This window comes from Erpetoichthys calabaricus, chromosome 7 (assembly GCF_900747795.2).
Source record: "Erpetoichthys calabaricus chromosome 7, fErpCal1.3, whole genome shotgun sequence".
Classification (NCBI taxonomy): Eukaryota; Metazoa; Chordata; class Cladistia; order Polypteriformes; family Polypteridae; genus Erpetoichthys; species Erpetoichthys calabaricus.
Window position 1 is genome coordinate 118,140,426 of NC_041400.2, and position 20,100 is coordinate 118,160,525.

The following is a 20,100-nucleotide window of genomic DNA, read 5'->3' on the forward strand; positions in this document are numbered from 1 at the left end:
TATTAGTATAGATTTCAATTTAATTGTAATATTTTCATTAACATAATATTGATATGCTTTATAAAGTGGAATACATAGTGATTTATTTATTTCCGAAATTAAATACTGTTGATTATTCTGCCTATCAAAGATGGGTATGTCAGCTTGTTATAGAATACAATCACATCTGAATTGCTCAGGAACTGAGTGTCCCATTCAAGGACACTGAACTGAGGATGTATGCATTCTATCAGCTGCTTATTGTTATGTCAGTGTAGCAAATAATTATACCAAGGGTTCTAGTTACATTAGACCAGCATAAATCAGCTTGTATTTTGTATTTATTCAGTGCTATGCCTTCAAGCAGGGTAAAAGCTCCCCAGCATTCCAGGGAGTCATCATCAAATAACCAAGAAGAAGTTGAACAATATTAATCATGGTAAGTTAACAAATAAAAACACAATATAGATCACCTTTGCTGTTCTTAAGAATACCAATATGGCATCAATGCTAAGTATCTTTCAGATTTCCCTGAGGAATGTTGGTTGCCTGACAGTTTCAAATTTAAAAATAAATATTTGAGATACAGATAGCAAAAAGAATACATTAGAGGAGCTAGAAAATGTTTAATTAAGCTGGAAAGTGGGCATGACTGTCATTTTCTTATAAACCAAAATTAGAGAGTGGTGAAAGAAGAACATAAATTATGAAAGACAAAGATGACAAAAACAAAATACTACTGCCACACCAGCCCAGACTATGAAGGACATGCTGTGTCTATCAGATTGGTTGGTTTCCTCATATTCTCACTTATAACCTACATATAACCACTGTCTTTGTTTTTTTTTTTTTGTTATCTGGCTTCTCGTTTCTCCAAGCCAGTAAGTCTTTAACTCAAGTCATATTTTTTTCCTCTGAAACTTAGAACTATGGCAGGGAGAGCTTGTCATGATCAGGTTCTTAATTTTGACTTTTTTATTTCTCCTTGGACTTTTTTGGGGTTCTAGAGGTCAAGAAATCTCATGATTGCCATGAACTTGGGATTTCCTTAGCAAGAAGCCCCAACAAACTCTAGCAAAATGACAACACAAAAGGAAGAATCCATCAGCCTCCAGCTTGTATACATATAACAATGCTCTTCTTAACAAACACTACAAAAGGTATAGTAGGCATTGCCTGAATGGTAATCCCAAAGCAAACAAGCTACAAAAATACAAATCCAGCAAGGATGATGTAGAAACAGAGCATGAAGATCACAAATACAGGAATCACAAAAAAGCACAATAAATCTTTAGAACTCACCAAAACTACCAGGTTCATTCAATGAACCTCAGGGAACTGCGTGTTTTTTAATTTTTTATAGGGCCAAGGGCAATCCCTTCTGGTGATAGGCAGGTGGCACCGCCTCTTGGGGAACCACCCACAAAACACAAAATCACAGCAGGGATACATAGTAATTAATCTAAAGAATACATTAATATAAAATATAAAATTCAAAAACAGCAATAAAATACATAAATAACTATAAAACCATGACAGCAGTCATCTTGGTTTTTGTACTTGTACAAATTTTTAACAGTGTAAATAATAAATATCATTCTCCAACAATACCAATTTGTTTTTCTTATGGTGCCACAATTTTGAGAGTTATTTTTTGATGGTCATAACTGCAGGTGTACGGTGTGTAACATTACCAAGTCAAAGATATAAAGGTCAAGTCAAGTGCTTCCTGGTTGTCCAAGTTTGGATTCTCCCTGACATTTGCATTCATCCTTTGTTATCACCAAATTCCTCTTAAATATAATTTTGTCCTGCTTTTTTGACTTTAGCTCTGGTTATGTAATTATAATTATTTTAGGTTTTAGAACTTCTCTGCACTGTTGTCCTTACTAGAACTTGTGATACCCATCCTGAACACTGTTTGCTTAACATATTTGTCTTTCTGGTTCTGACCCTTTAGTTGAAATAGTTGTGTCGGTGACATCTCCTGATTCCAATTTTGCTCAAAAACCGCTGTCATCTTGTGCAGTCAATATAGTGTTCTTTCAGTCTCCACCAGTGTTTCAGTTCCAGCACCAACCTCAAATATGTTAATATGTACAGTATACATACCTGAATACAGACTACTCATAACTTTCCCTCCTTTCTTCTTTTCAACTCAAAATATGTGTTTTATACTTACATTTGACATTAGGTTAGGTTAGGTAGACTTTATTATCCCAAATAGAAATTTGTTTGCACCAGGAAGTACAAAACATTATGCATGTAACATTCTCCGTTAGTGAAACCTGACTTGTTAAACATTTCTGAAACCTGTCTCCAACTTTGTTTTAATTAATTAGCGTGTTTGTTTCAGCAGCAGGCAATAGGCATTTGAAAAGGCGTGTTCTTTTTTTAATTGCTTCTCCAGATGTTTTCTTTTAATCAGGGTTTGCCTACTTGAAACAAGAGGTGTGTTTTATTGGCTTCTGCATTCCAGTCGTAACAAGTTGTGAAGTGCCTTCCACTCTGTTCAGAGTAAACATCTCAACATATGAATTAAAGCAGATTGGGTTGAGTATACATTTTATGGGCATTTTGGATGCAACCAAGCATTTAAACTTGAGTTAAGTAGCATTCTTTGTAAAATAATAAATAGCACTTTTCTTTAGAATGCAAGCTTACATCATTTAAACACATTTTAATGTCTGTATCACTTGCTATAACGGATAGAGGCGAATGCAATACTTTGGATGTAAGAACAATATTGTATCAAATGTGTGTTTGAGATACTAGGTTCTCTGACTTTTATATATTTAAAAAAAGCATAAAGCCTAAGGAAAAGTCCTGGAATATATTAGGTATGACATTTTGCCCAAAAAAGTTTATTTTCTTCCTTTTGTAAGGTGCAGTATGTTATTTTATTGTGCTCACTATCACCAACCACTATTGGGTTATCCTGGTGAGGTGGACTACCTAGCCCAGGCCATTCCTGTCATCAGCAACTTTTTCCAGTTGTTTTTGGGAAATTCCAAGGAGTGTCAGGGTCAATTGAGATGTACTTCTGTCGTTGCTCTTTGATGTTTGCTTATCTATCCACATTTCTAAGACCTCTATCCTAAAATTGCACTGCCATTGTGTCTTAAATCTTTATTGACTCATGGCACTGTGACTTTGCTACCAGATGCTTCTAGGCTCAAAGATTGTCTTTGTAGCAGCCTGCCAAATAGGGTACAGCTGGATTCGCAGGCTACAGCAAGGTGCGGTCACATGCTGTGGTTCACTCAACTTGTCATCTATTTTGGTCACATATCTTCTTGCATTATCTTGAGCAATATGGCTTCAAAAAAGATTGTGAAATAATTAGAAAAGGCCAAGAAAGATCAAAAGACTATTTATTTGAATGTGAAACTTGAAGCAACAAAGTGTAGGCAAACAGTTTCATTAAACTGATTAATGTTATTATTAAACAAATTCTGTCGATTTTCATATACAGTATATTTGTGTTATCTGAATAAAAATGGGCATCACGTATGGGACCAGAGAATGCTTAAAAAATGTTTTCAATTTAGTTAAGGGTAATTAGGGTATGCGCTATGAAAATTTACCTTAGGATGGGGTTTTGAGATTATGAAATAACTTTGTAAGGTGGGGAAGGCCTGTATAATGTATATGGTATGAGTAGGAGTGAATGAAAAAAAGGCAATGGACAAAAGGATTGTACTTTGTTTTGTTTGTGGTTTTATAGAGCATATACACTACATACACTGGGATAGTTCTGCCTTGAAAAGTTTGCAAACAAGTATCAATACATATTGGAAATGAAATGTAACATCTACACACTGTACAGGAAGGTGTAGTGTAACTGTACTTTCCTGGAAACACTCTTAAGTTATTCCCATGTAATAGTTAATGGAATCAGTCCTTCCATCATAAAGTTACACAACTGGTGTTTAATTGTGTAGATGTTTTAGAACAAACTATATGTGTAGAGATGCTAATATCTTGCTACTTTAGGCAAAAGGACAAGTTTTCATGGTGCCTCAGCCTGGAGTAAAAAGATGGATGATTGCTGTATCAAGATGTTTACTATTTGCATTTGTATAGGTGTCCCTTGATGCCATATGTTTAGAAATGTAGAAGTGAGAGTACAGAATTCTCCTACTGCTAAATACAGAAAGACTCTACATTTCACTTCAGATTTCAAGGAGTGGCTGTTTAACTTAAAGTGAAGTTCAAATAATCACTCAATCTCAGAGAAATTAAAATGAACATATTAAGCATATATGTAGGCATAAAACAGCTAATATTCAATAAAAGACTGATTAGGGGAGATTAGATCGCCTTCTGCTTGGAAATCCAGTAGGCAAGAAAACTGCTGAATTGTTTCACATAATGTTTTTTTCCAGATGTTGTTTCACAGTAGGCAGTGACTAAAAACCCCTTAAAAGGTTCTCTGGCCATAAGTTTATTTAGAGGCAATTATAGTGACAGATTAATTTTTCTAAAAGTTGTGTCACATATTTTGTAATCTGCAGAGATTTCTTTTAGTAGCAGTGTGATTTATAATGAGCAGCTGTAGAAATAATAGCTGATAGATCCATTACCTCCTTAACCTTCATTTCTATTTCTCAAGGGAAACATAGACCTTTATAATCAGAAATGTAACACAATAACTTGAGTTCTGTATTAACTAACAAATAGACTGCAATCCTGTTACTTTGTGTTCCATTGTTCACACCTCCTTTAATCCAAGAAAGGCAGCACCTTTTGCTTTCTTTTTTCAGTGTATTATGTGGAGTAAAGTGCAACAAATCACATCACTCTTGCTTTCAATCAGTCTGCCCCTTTTCCCTAAAAGTTGTAAAGCCGTTTATTTCTCCCATTTCCAGGAATGACTTACTTATGGTTTGCCGACAATTGAATATGGAGGACTCTGTAGCAGAGATAATGCATCAACTTGGAGCCAATGAACAGGGCAAGATTTCCTTTGAGGATTTTACAAGATGTCGCATGCAGCTAGTGAGTGAAATTAGAAAAGAAGAGGGCGAACTCTCAGTCAAGTCAGATGATTCCTGTAAGAAGAAAAAATTAAGGGATCGTATTGCTTCCTGGCCAACTAGCAGTGATAATAGTTTAGGTAAGTACAAGCTTTTTCATTTATATTAACATTTATTTATTTAGCACTTTAAAAACAACATCATGGCTGACCAGAGTGCTGTACAATAAAACCCAACATATAATACACCCAATAACCAAAGAGGTAAAAGAAACAGAAACACATAAGTGCTGAAGAAATTCGTAATAAAAAAGCACAAAGAATAGTCAACATCTCACACTGGGTCAAAGGCCAGGGAGTAAAAGTGTGTTTTAAAATAAGATTTAAAGACAGCAAGTGAAGGAGCTTGCCTAACGTGCAATGGCAAATCATTCCAGAGTTTTGGAGCTGCAACTTAGGAACAAGTAAAAGTATCTGGTCTGCTGACCTCAGAGAGCGAGACGGTACATATAGGTGCAGCAGTTCTGACAGATAAAATGTAGCACAACCTTTAAAAGATTTAAAAACAAATACAAAAATCTTAAAATGGATTCGAAAAGGAACTGGAAGCCAGTGAAGGGAAGCCAAAATTGGGGTAATGTGCTCTTGCTTGCTTGTACCAGTTAAAAATCGCACTAGCTGTAGGCGAGCAATGAAGGCCTGGCTAATTCCAAAAAGAAGCAGATTGCTGTAATCTAGACGAGACCTTATAAAAGGATGTATCAGTGTTTCAAGGTTGCGTTTAGACAAAACAGACTTGATTTTTGACAGCCACCTCAACAAGAAAAAGCACGATTTTACCAGCTATAAAGTTTTAAAGTAGAATCCATTGTCACACCTAAATTTGTGATCATGGATTTCTCATATTGAGCCACAGTGGAAAGGTCGTTGCAGGGGGTCCTGCTGGTGCCATTGGGTCTGAGCAACATGAATTTATGTATTAATATTTGTGCAATAACATAACAGCCTAAATTCCTGAAACCACATTATCGAATTCATGATCACAGAATGGGGTTATAAAGCCTGTAACAAATAAGTATGTGGTATTTGTAGTTTCCTTTGAATTCAAAACTTTGGCATCAAAGAATTAATGGCGATTAAAATAAAACCATGAGGTTGGGCCTATTAAGGACTGCAGAAGCTCAAAAGTAAAAATGTATAAATCTAAGTAAGTTACATCAGTAAATTTACCTGTTCTTCATTAAAATGCTTCCCACTTCTTCCATTAGATTGTTGAAAAAGTGCTCACATTAACTGTGAAAGTTCTCAAAAATACAGTCTTTCGAGTGTATGAACAAAATTCAATGCTGTACCTTAGAGTTTCATCACCTAATGGCAAAATATCCATCCATCTGTCCATTCATTTTTTGCTGCTAATCCAGGTCAAGAAAAGTTAGTCTGGGCCCTGAATCTTGAGGGATACCATATCTAAATGTGCTAGTAAGGTGTATTGACATGTGCGTATATTGAAAACAATGAGATAAGTGCTTGATGAAGTAACCCAATTAAATTCTCCAGTCTGTGTATTATACTGGTCAATAATATTAAAAGCTGTGCTTTAAATCTAAAAGCTGAACGACTGCATTATTTTAGTTCATCAGTATGAGCTGAAGCCATATCTGTGCTGCGAATGAGATGAACACTAGACTGAAATTTTTCATTAAGATAAGACTCAAGTTGCTGGGTTGTAAATTTCTGTAATTAATTACAGAGAAATAGCAACATTTGAAATCAGTTAATCATTTTTTAAATTTGGAACTAAACAGGAGCTATTTAACAAAATTTTAACAATCTTAGAATTATTTGCCTGTAGTATGCAGCAATTTGCATTCTAATTTGATTACATTTAAAATTATATTGATTTAAATCGTACACTTCTTTTTCTTTAGCCTTATTTCATTTCTTACCCCGTATAGTCAATTTTTTTAAGAATGAATTATTTAGTCTTCATCATTTTACTTGCACAGTGGTCTCCTGAGTTTAGCTCTATTTGTTTGATATTCACCACCATTTAGCTTTTGAAGTATTTAATGATTTATTTGTGAAGTTCAAAGTGATTTCATTTTGTCTTTTTACGTGTTTGAATTCTGTCACTGGAAGGACTCAAACTACTCTTGCAGGTACAGTATATTAGAACAGAACAAGATGAAAGGCTTTACAATGACCCTTGAGGTAAATTGCCACCAAGTGATACTCCTTTTCACATAAGAATGTTAAAATATTATGGAAGATTATAATGTAAAATTAATTTCAGCTGCTTTCCTTAAAAAGCATATGTCCCACATATCAAGAAAGCATATAAACATAAAACCTACAGCCAATAATGACCCTATAAACCTATAAACTGAAACAAATAACAGTATCATTACAACATTACTGTCTAATGTTGCATTCAGTTGTTAAGGGGCGTTTTACAGTTTCCATTTAAGATGTTTCACCTTCCTACTTTGTTGTGTTCCTGCAAATTTTTGTTGGACTTTGGGAGAAATGCAAAGTCACTGTTGCTTCCTACAAAATCAATTAAATACAAGCTCTAATTTGTTTCATGAAAAGTAACAGGAAACTAGAGGTGCTCACGGTACTGATTTTTCAAATCCTGCTTCTGGCTGCTCCCAACAAAGTACAACCCCACTTCTGCTGGCTTTCTCCCACTCCCACCAAATCTCCATCCTGCTCAGAACTGCATTCTCATTTTCTTTGTAAAAGACACATGAATTGGCCACATATCCTCATGTGGATTCCTAAAACAGCAGAATCACCAAGTATTGCACCTACCTTTACAAGATTCTATGCACAATGCATGTAATAGTTTATTTGAGAATTAAGTTAAAAAAATGAGATGCCATGGCATAAAAGAAGTGTGCCTGCTATTATTTTCTTCTTTTCTTTTCACAGTATTGATTAGAATATTAGTGATAGTTTACTTTTCATGAAGCAGTTTTCACAGAGTGTTTTGTCCTGGTAGGTTCCTAGGTATTCCCCTTTATAGTCTTTATTAGGTAGCCCTTAACAAAATGTCTTACATCCCTTACTCTTATCTTATCTTATCTTATCTTATCTTATCTTATCTTATCTTATCTTATCTTATCTTATCTTATCTTATCTTGTCCTGTCCTGTCCTGTCCTGTCCTGTCCTGTCCTGTCCTGTCCTGTCCTGTCTTGTCTTGTCTTGTCTTGTCTTGTCTTGTCTTGTCTTGTCAGGACTGACTGCTGTCACCCTTTCTTTTACCATATCTATCTATCTAAAGAAAATCAAAATAAAATATGAACATCATCCAATTTGGTGGTGCTCGATGTTTAGTTTTTCCAGGCAGCCCATTTCTCACGTTGCTTCAGGTGTCAGCTTTAAATCAAAACATTCTTGGATTGACTTTTCCCACCCTAGTGTCTTTCTTCTAAGTTGCCAAGTAGTATTGTAGACAATAGAACTTTAGGGACCTTCAAAGCTAGACGATATTATTTTGGAAGGATTAAGTGGAAAGGACTGCCAAGCTTTGCTGAACTGAATTGCCTGTTCTTGTCCAGATTGTTCAAATATTATGAATGTTCTCTTTAATCAGCTTTTATACTGATCTTATAAAGTTTATCTTGGTATGATGTGGTCATCCTGTTTCCTTTGCCTCTTAAATTGTGAATTTCCCATCGGGATTAATAAAGTATCTATCTATCTATCTATCTATCTATCTATCTATCTATCTATCTATCTATCTATCTATCTATCTATCTATCTATCTATCTATCTATCTATCTATCTATCTATCTATCTATCTATCTATCTATCTATCTATCTATCTAAATTTAATTTTAAATTTACATTTTTAAATTTCTACATTGATGGATTAAAGGCCAGAAGTCCACATGACCATCATCATCAAATTCTTCCATGAGAACCCTGAATACAATGAGGACTGATTGAGGTCATTTATGTTAGGTAGAATGCCTAGAGGGGGCTAGGTGGTCTCGTGGCCTGGAACCCCTGCAGATTTTTTTTTCTCCAGTCGTCTGGAGTTTTTTTTTTTGTTTTTTGTTTTTTTCTGTCCTCCCTGGCCATCGGACCTTACTTTTATTCTATGTCAATTAGTGTTCCCTAATTTTAATTCTTATTTATTTTGTCTTTTTCCTCTTTCTTCACCATGTAAAGCACTTTGAGCTACATTGTTTGTATGAAAATGTGCTATATAAATAAATGCTGTCTTCAAAAAATGCATTCAAGAGCTAATAAGCTTCTGCCATTAAAGTCAAGATGTATAGTGAGATGTGCTTGTTTAACTAGGAACAGGCGTTCTAAGAAGTGCGCTTGTATCATCATCCAGAGTTCATAATACTAAAATCATGTTTCCAAAATCAACTCAAGCTTCTGACATCATAAATGGGTGCCAACAGCACAGCATGTTTGTATAACTTAGAAAGAGCTTTTGCATTTAGACTCACAACATAGCAAGGCTAATTACACTTTCTACTTAATCATGTTATCAAACACTCAGGTAATTCTTAAGCAAACACAACTAATTAGTGGACAAAGTATGTTTTCAATAACCAACTAATGTGACAAGCTGCTATAACATAACAGCTGTTTCAGCACAGAAAATAAAGCATCTTTTTAAAGGTCCACTTTTTAAACAATGCAAGAAAAGTCCTTTTCAGAAAATTTCTGCTCATTTCACCAACATGAAGGTTCACCCACTCTGTTACTGCCCACTCCTGACTGTATGAATGAGATCTAACGGCCCCACATCCATTCACAACTCTTAAATTGGGCTCCGTGCCACATAACCTTAGTTGGGTCCCGTGGATTTTCAATGACAATGTAAAGCTTTCAAGCAAACTAAACATATTTAAAGTGTATTTCTCAACCTTTCTGTTGTCACAGCCCACTTTTTTCCATGTAAGTGTCTTTGCGATCCACCAAGAATCCCCTCTTGGTGAACTGAATTTGACTATCAGTGTGCAGGGCACAGAAGGGGATTTGGTGCAATTGTTAGAACTGGGAGGGAGATCAAGCACAAGCCACTGCGAACCACAACCACTATAAACAATAGCAACTTATAACGCAGTGGTAGAGAAAGACCGCTCTAGATACAGTTTCACCCTAAAAATGCCATTTCTGGCTGACCTAGTTATTATTTTCTAAATTTTATAATATTGACTGGAGTGTGAGCATTATGTCCCAGCTTACAGAATTTTCTTCTCCAAATTATTCTACATGATGCTACCACTTCAAGCGATTTTCATATAAAACATTCGATTGTGAAACTCATATTTTCTATCTGTCTGTCTGATAGCATACCTTTATTACTATATTTACTGTGTAACTTTAACTTTATTTATTACTTATTTAACTGTATTATTTTTATTTACTCAGTATAACTTTATTTTATATAATGCCTTCCTATACTCACAACATGGAAAATTATATTTGTATATTTGAATTGCAGTCAATGCAATTGATTTAATTGGAATTACAAAGTGAATCATTGGTGGGGATTGAACCATAAATCGTATAGTAAATCTTATAATAAAATGTTTAAAAAACCTCTCTCAGTTTTACACTTACAGTAAAATGAAACATTGCAAAATATATACACTAACAGTCAAAGGTTTTAGAACGCCTCAGTTTTTCTTAAAATTTAATCAGTTGAAATGCAATGAATGGCCTAAAATGGTGAAAAGGTAAGTTATAAACTGCCAGAGGTTTAAATTTAAACTTTAGTTTAGCAAAAACTGAGAAATATCATTTAAAGTAAATTAAGCCTTGCATGTTGAAGCAAACAATTTGCACAGGTGTCCCAACCTCTGTTGATTAACCCTCTGTCTGTCTTAAAGCAGAGTTGGAACAGACTGTGTTACTACACCCTCTGAAGTACTGCTTGGACAATATTACACTGTAGAAAGTGATAATGGCAACTAGCAAATGCAATGAGATGGAGCATTATTACCATTAGAAGTGTGGGCCTTTCATTTAGAGAAATTGTTAAAACAAATAAAAGTGTCAGTGGGTTACGGTGTCCTAAACATTCCAAAGGCAATTGGAAACTGGAAGAAACTCTGATAGAAAGAGATCTGGCAGACCCAAAGTCACAACCCAATCAGAAGACACATATCTGAGGGTCACCAGCTTGCATGATAGGCATCTCACAGCACAACAGCTTCAAGGACAGCTTAACAGTGGTCTAAAAAAGCAAGTCTCACTTTCTCCTGTGAAGAGGAGCCTTTGTGCTGCAGGTTTAACAAGCAGTAAGAAAGGCATTCCTTAAAGGACAAAACAGGGCCTTGAAATACCAGCCGGAAGAAAGTCTTATGGACCGATGAATCAAAATTTGCAATCTTTGGTTTATCACGCAGTGTTTGTATGCCGTTGAATTGGTGAAAGGATGGTTCTTCAGTATGTTACACCAACTGTCAAACATGGAGGAGGAAGTGTGATGGTCTGGGGTTCTTTTGGTGGAGGCATAGTTGGTGACTTGCACAGAGTGACTGGCATTCTGAATCAAAAGGGATACCACAGTTTGGCTGTATTATAAGCAAAAGGGGGTTACTTTGATGAATCAAAATATGAATAAAGTTTTGTACCCCTAATGATTCCTTTACTTATTTTTTTATTTGCTATTGTTTATTTGTTCTATTCCCTGATTTCATGAAAGCGAATTCTATCAAAGTTCCAAATGTAATGTGTAATAATGCAACTATGATTGACTCCAATGACATATGTTCAGTCCTGTTATTTATGCTGCTTATAACTACATGCAGGTTATATCCAGTATGCTTATTTTGATTTTTCAAAATAATCAGATTATTCCGTGAAATGTGATGTATTTATAATTATAATATGAGAACTAACGGTCACATACACTGCAAATGTAGAGTAATGGCATTCTTTACACTAATGTAATAAGAAAGATGAAATCACCACTGAGTTTAGCTCTTGTACGACGTGAATTACAACACAAGCAGTTGTAGCAGTACTGTCACGTGTACAGAGCATTTGTCTAATATGACAGCACTGTGAAAGTCACCTTTTTCTCATCATGATACTAAGCATATTGATTGTAAAATACTTGCATAACTGTGCCTTGCTTAACGAGGCCTACACTGGATATCCGGCGCTATTATTTACTTTATACTGTGCCTCAAAACAAATACATTGAACATCTCCTTCAGAAATATGTTAAACTACCTTTACTATACTACTTTTAAAAACATAATATAAGCATTTTAATTGAGGAAGTGGATTCTGTCCCCTCTTTTTTATTCTATTTTTTTATTAATTCATTAATTTATCTATTTACTTATTTTTACTAATTTAAAGTTTTACTCTGCTGGCCTAGCTCTCTTTCCCATGGGTGGGGGTTGATTTGTTTCGAAACTAGTTTTGTTAAACCTGACTTGCTTGTATGGAATGTTATGTGATTTTAATAAAATTAAAAAAATCTAAAAAATAAAAATAAATAAATAAAAAAAATAAAAACATAATATACAGTCATATGAAAAAGTTTGGGAACCCCTCTCAGCCTGCATAATAATTTACTGTACTTTCAACAAAAAAAAATAACAGTGGTATGTCTTTCATTTCCTAGGAACATCTGAGTACTGGGGTGTTTTCCGAACAAAGATTTTTAGTGAAGCAGTATTTAGTTGTATGAAATTAAATCAAATGTGAAAAATTGGCTGTGCAAAAATTTGGGTCCCCCTGTAATTTTGCTGATTGCAATGCATGTAACTGCTCAATACTGATTACTTACAACTCCAAATTGGTTGGATTAGCTCGTTAAGCCTTGAACTTCATAGACAGGTGTGTCCAATCATGAGAAAAGGTATTTAAGGTGGTCAATTGCAAGTTGTGCTTCCCTTTGACTCTCCTCTGAAGAGTGACAGCATGTGATCCTCAAAGCAACTCTCAAAAGATCTGAAAACAAAGATTGTTCAGTATCATGGTTTAGGGCAAGGCTACAAAAAGCTATCTCAGAGGTTTAAACTGTCAGTTTCAACTGTAAGGAATGTAATCAGGAAATGGAAGGCCACAGGCACAATTGCTGTTAAACCCAGGTCTGACAGGACAAGAAAAATACAGGAGCGGCATATGCGCAGGATTGTGAGAATTGTTACAGACAATCCACAGATCACCTCCAAAGACCTGCAAGAACATCTTGCTGAAGATGGTGTATCTGTACATCGTTCTACAATTCAGTGTAATTTGCACAAAGAACATCTGTATGGGTGGGACATGAGAAAGAAGCCCTTTCTGCACTCACGCCACAAACAGAGTCGCTTGTTGTATACAAATGCTAATTTAGACAAGCCAGATTAATTTTGGAACAAAGTGCTTTGGACTGATAAGACAAAAATTGAGTTATTTGGTCATAACAATAAGCGCTTTGCATGGTGAAGAACAACAGCACATTCCAAGAAAAACACCTGCTACCTACTGTCAAATTTGTTGGAGGATCCATCATGATGTGGGGCAGTGTGGCTAGTTCAGGGACTGGGGCCCTTGTTAAAGTCGAGGGTCAGATGAATTCAACCCAATATCAACAAATTCTTCATAATAATAATTATAATATACACATATTCTTCTTTCACTGTGATTAAAATCTGTGTTAATATCACCAGTAATTTTATTTTTGGAGGTTGTACTGTATTTTTATTTTTTTGTTTTTACATAATTCCAAGAGTCTGCACATCTTGCTTATTTGATTGACAAATCTAAAATGGCCTGTTTCCAGTGAGCGTGGTGTATGAAAGATGGAGTCCAATAATTGGCTCATGTTGGTTATTTTCTGTGTCCGATTTTAAAACAACTATGCTGTGGTTAAACTGTGGCCTAGAAAATTAATGGAGAGTAAAAAACGTTCAGTTTTGTACAAGAGCGTTAAATTGTTAACACTGTTTTGTATCTGAGAAAGTTCCCCTGAAGCCATATTGGAGAATCTGAAACTAAGTCCTCAGATGACATGAAAGGAAACATAAAACCCAACATTGGTTTTCAGAAAAAAATGGAGCGTAAAAAACAAAATGTTAAATTACAGGGTAATTGTGATTGAATAGTTTGAGGATTTAGTTTTCATATTGGACAGAAGAGAGTCCATACAAATTGAGTGGCAGAGATTAATCTAGTTTTTTTTATGAAGAAAGGGTTCTTTGGAAAAGCCAGGGGCTGGTACGCAGTAAATCTTAAATAAACAAAACAAAACAAATGTAATAAATTCTATCTCAAATGTTGTAAGTCACCTTGGATATAGGTGTCAACCAAATAAGTACTGTAAATGTAATTAACCTGAACCAAGATGTACATTTAATTGTGCTTTGCTATGTGTAGTCATCTGTGATAGTCTGCAAGTCGACATACTGTATTAAGCATCATACTATGCAGGTAACACATGACCAGCAAAGCACACAGATACATACAGACAAAACGGCAGTACCCATTAAAATTACTCACATAATATCTCCGTCAATAATAAAACAAGGTTGTAAAATGGCAACAAAATGCTATGAGAGAAACTAATGATAAAAATGATCAACAATAAAAAATAACAATAAACACAATCCAAAAATAAAAGGAACATGATTTGCCTGGTTCTGAAACTGGCATTTGCAAGAGGTATGCAACTTTTTTAATCATAGACAAAAAAATCCTAAATATTAATGTCTTTTTCTGCATTTAATCCAGGGACAGTACCAAATCGTAAAGGATAGCAATATTATTTGCCATTATATATTATCAGTCACTGAAACTGGGTCAGAACTTTAGTTGTTTAGTTTTGTCATTCATCTTAACACTTTACTACACAGGGCTGAATATGCAAAAACATAAAAAACATCTAGAGTAGATACATATGTATAGATGGCTTCTATGCCTCTTTTTCGTGGTGACAAACTGGTGTTCAAACGTCTGCATGTAGCATTTTTCCCCTACATGAAAGCCTCAGTTCAGTGCATTACACAAAATACATCAGTCCATCCATCTAATCATTTTCTTAAGTGGCTTATTCACTTCAGTGTCCCAAGGACTGGACTTCATGAGCATATCATGGCATCATCAGGCAAAAGGCAGGAACCAACACTGGACTGACTACCACATTCATAAGTCTGAATGTTTAAAATTAATAGATAAATACAGTAAATATGAAATTGAAATTTACCACTGTAATGGATAATAAGTTCTTAAGTGAAACCCCTGCAATGCTTTCACACAACTCTGAATGCTGCTCTAGGTTAGACTATCATTTGTCTTTGTATGTCCTGGCTTCAGCATCTCCTGAGTCGTTTCCATGTGGAATGGTGCCTTGATTCTCCTAACTACATGTCCTAATCATTTAAACTACCTTCTATCATTTTGGAGAAGCAGTACTTAAACTTCAAAGTTCTCCTGCATTGTTCAACCCCTCACCCTACCATACAGAGTGAGAACCACTTGTGATCTCATCCCTTCAGTTACTAGCCAACATAGGCAACATACATTTATGGAGATATAATGTTACTGGTAAACTGAAATCTTCATCTGAGTATTAACTTCTGGTTCATCATCTCACTCTGGTACACCATCTACAAAACTGCAACTGATGAACTTACAGTTACTTTAATTGCTATTTTTAAAATGAGACCCCATACTACTTACATTTCCTCCAGTTCCCATCCTAATTGCATGACACTCTGTTGCTGTAGGTCAAAGCCTGCTAACACCTGGAGAACAACATCATTTGTATATAGCAGACACACAAGTGCTAAAATTTCAACTGCACCTTGATAACTTGTTGGTGAAAATCACAAACAGGTAAGAAACTGAGATACACACTTGTTGGAATTCCTCGTCCACACCTAACAGACTAAGTAGGCAAATACTGGGGCTTGTCCTTGTCCTAAGAAAGGCAGATTGAGAAATGGAGATGACCAGAAAAGGAAACGTAAACTGAAGCCAAAGTCAAAACCAGAGAGCTGTCTTACTGTTTATCACTACCAAAACACTAATCAAAGAATAAAAGTAAGGAGACAAAGCAAAGAGTCAGAAGCCAGGGAATCTAAAGCACAAGACCTAAACACATATGCACGTAAAGTTCTTTTGATGATATCTGCAAACTCGTATAATTACATGTCTGATGCTCCGCTTTTTATATTGTTGCTTTATATTGTTGATTATGTTAATTATGGTATTTCTGAAGGCCTACTTTTTGTGTAGCGGGTCCACAGCTCAAGTCAAAAAGGCCACTTTTTAAATAAATAATCGCCGCACTTGTGGCTTAGAGAGGGGGTGTGGTAGTGTGGCCGAAGTAGGTTCCATGGTGAAATTCGTGATGCGGGTGGTCCTCGCTTAATTGCACAGGTGAGGAGTCGTCCGCATCCGTAACTGAAGCTGGGAGCTGCTGATCCATGTTCCCGTGATACATAATAGAAGCGCGAGGCGGCTAGAAGAGAAAAAGAAAAAACGGACGTAGGTTAAGTAGGAAAGAAGGCATGAAGCAGGGAGGAGAAAGCCGGTGCATGAACGAGCAAAGGTGCTTGTTGTAGAAAACAAATGCAACTGAGCAGTGAGCACGGTACTGGTTGCTCCTGCTGAGCATTAGTGAGGAGTGGAAGTGACCAGAAGGAGGATGACTCGCCTAATAAGGCCAAGAAGGCAGCGGCACTCGGGACTTGGGAAATGAATCCCCCAGCGTGAGCCAGAAGAAGGTAGCAGAGAAGAGGTCAGCTGCAGGTAGGGTGACTCCCCTGGTGCATAGCCTGGAAGGGGGAGTCACCAGTAGAAAGAAGGCACCGAGCTTTGTTTTTAAAAGGATGGCTTCCAGCCATTATTTTAACCTCAGGTTTAAAGGATTTTTGTCTATTGCGTCTACCTTTCACTTGTTTTTATTGGATTATTTATTTAAAGATTTTGAGACACTTCTGCATTTATTTGGACACTGCTTTCAATTTTGCTGTTTTTAATGAAAGCACTTTGCACTTTTTGAACCATCCTCTTGCTTCACATGTGTTTTGTTCTCATCTGCCACGCTCATCAGTGACATTACCGATGATGTAGGCTTCAAGGGGTCCCAGAAGGAAGATGGGAGCATGGAGCAGAACCCGCATCATCACACTACTCCATAGTAACCAACACCACGTTGTAATGATGGCAACTCAACATAGCAGTGCCCAAAGAAATAAAAATAGAACAGAATGGCACATTTATTTTAATACCTAAAAAAAAAATAGAAGCTTAAACAGGTGCTCAGGAAATTTTAAAACACACAGAACCATAACACTCACTTCTCACTCATACAGTAGACTTTGATTTAGCAACTGTTGTAGCTGTGTATTTTTTAACCTGCTGTGATGATGCAGGTCAGCTCCTTGCTCCCTCTTTGGTCTTGGGAGCCTTTTGAACCCAACACAATCGATAATGTAACCGGATGAGCGTGGCAGATGAGGACAAAACACACGTGACGCAAGGGAATGGTGAAAAGTGATCAAGTGCGTTTATTAAAATAAACAACAATGTTCAAAAAGTGCAGTCAATAATTAATCTATACTAATAAAAGGCAAAGCCCTCACTGACTCACTCACTCACTGACTGACTGACTCACTCATCACTAATTCTCCAACTTCCCGTGTAGGTGGAAGTCTGAAATTTGGCAGGCTCATTCCTTACAGCTTACTTACAAAAGTTAGGCAGGTTTCATTTCGAAATTCTACGCGTAATGGTCATAACTGGAACATATTTTTTGTCCATACACTGTAATGGAGGAGGCGGAGTCACGTATCGCGTCATCACGCCTCCTACGTAATCACGTGAACTAAAAACAAGGAAGAGATTTACAGCACGAGTCAAACGCGGGAACGAAGGTAAATGACGTTAATTTTTGACTGTCTTTTAATACTGTGTAAGCATACATATTAACACATGTGCAATTAAACGTGTGCATTTACGGGGTGATTTCTCAGGCTTAAAAGCTCGCCTTTTATCAAACGTGGGAACAAAGGTAACTGACGTTGTTCACTGTCTTTTAATACTGTGTAACCATACATATTAACACATGTGCAATTAAACGTGTGCATTTACGGGGTGATTTCTCAGGCTTAAAAGCTCGCCTTTTACTAAAAAGGTAAATGCAAAACTATTTTCAATCAGTTTAATGAAACGCTCCCGTTAAGGATTGCAATAACATATTCGCGAGATAAAAGAACGAAGTAGGGGGAAATGACGGAAGAGCCGCAAACAGCGAAGAGCAAAAAATTAATTAAACAATTGAGAAGGGAGCGAGTGAAGCATTCAAGCATGTTCATAAGGGAAACAAAGCACGGTGTAAAACGTAAGTTTAAATTAAGTTTATAGAAACGCTCCCGCTGCGGATTGCAATAACATATTCGCGAGATAAAAGTTTAATGAGAAGACACGAGGTATAAATGAACCACACGCCGTGGCGCAACGTTAGGGGCAACAGTTTCAACCATTCTATGATCTGCTTCTCGCAACTGAAAGACGGCACCTGGCGGATGTTAGCCGACTTGCTGACCGCAACATTAGGGGCTTCAACTCTGGCGCTGACGCCACATCTCAGTGCCAACACTTTCCAGACTGTACTTAAAAGACACGCCCTCCTCACTGGACAGTTAAAAAGACCAATCAAACTAACGATGACATCAAGTATTACCCAATCAAAAGTAGGAAAGGAGGCATCTTCATAAAATGCGTGTGGGATGATTTGCATGAGACGCTGCTTTAAAAAAAATGATAAAAAAAATACGGGAGAAATCCCGTCCAGTATTGATTCAAAATGGGACGCGCAATTTCATTCTCAAATGCGGCGCGATTCCGTATTTTAAAGGACGGGTGGCAACCCTACAGTGCCAGGTAACCACCCATACAATCAGATTGTGATTCAGACTAGGAATGCAATGAATGTAATTACCCCGATCTACATACAAGGCGAAAGTCTTGCAACATTCAAAGATGATGGTTTGGGATAAGTACACCATACAACATAAAAGAGCTTATGAAGCCTTGAACCGAAAAAAGCAACATCTCAGAGATCGTAAAAAAAAAAATAGGAGGTAATGTCGTTTTACTCGCTGTAGATTTTATTCAAACATTACCAGTTATTCCACGAGGGAGACCAGCAGATGAACTCAACGCGTGTTTAAAATCCATGCTTCTCCCACGCTCGGTTATATGTCGCGTGTTCTCGGGTAGGTACACCAAAAAATGTATACATTTAAGCATGTAATGGACAAACAAAAAATGAGGTATACCCGAGGGCACTGCAGTAGTACTTAATCTAACTTTACTTCTTAAATGTTAATGTTTTACTGTTTAATAATTTATACGCTTCTTATATGTTGTTCAAATTCTTTTATCAAAATACCAGTGACAGCGCAATGCACGATAACATGGAGTGAATACACCATACGCATCCGCCCACAGCCGCCCTGGTGTGCGCAGATAGGAGTTGATTCTACATCCATCCATCCATCCATCCATTGTCTCCCGCTTATCCGAGGTCGGGTCGCGGGGGCAGCAGCTTGAGCAGAGATGCCCAGACTTCCCTCTCCCTGGCCACTTCTTCTAAAATAAAATAAACATAAAAAGAGTAATACAATCATCACCCATAAAGCGGATAGTAGACGTGACGTACTATATGTGTACCACATTTCAAGTCAATAGGTGAAACGGTTTGCGAGGTACAGGTGATTTAAAATCCTGGACAGACACACAAATTGCCACGGTAGCAAATTACAGAAGAAGATTTTACTGTTTAATAATTTATATTTATATGAAATGTGCTTCTTATATATTACTTCATATTCTCATATGATAATGATGTTAATATTTATATTGATTTCTATGTTATTGAAACTGCATGTATGTGTGTATATGTATGTGTGTATATATATATATATATATATATATATATATATATATATATATATATATATATATATATATATACTAGCAAAATACCCGCGCTTCGCAGCAGAGAAATAGTGTGTTAAAGAGGTTATGAAAAAAAAAGGAAACATTTTAAAAATAACGTAACATGATTGTCAATGTAATTGTGTTGTCATTGTTATAAGTGTTGCTGTCTTTTATATATATATATATATATATATTATATATATAATATACACACACA

The 20,100-nt window shown here is 36.2% G+C and overlaps 1 protein-coding gene across 1 annotated transcript in view; it reads left to right on the plus strand.

Annotated features, from left to right (window-relative positions):
* mcc (MCC regulator of WNT signaling pathway) overlaps positions 1–20,100 on the plus strand; it is a 596,286-nt gene that overhangs the window by 56,308 nt on the left and 519,878 nt on the right. The window contains exon 2 of the mRNA XM_028805279.2: positions 4,851–5,098. Within this exon, the coding sequence (XP_028661112.1) occupies positions 4,851–5,098 (248 nt within the window). The remainder of the gene's footprint in view (positions 1–4,850; positions 5,099–20,100) is intronic.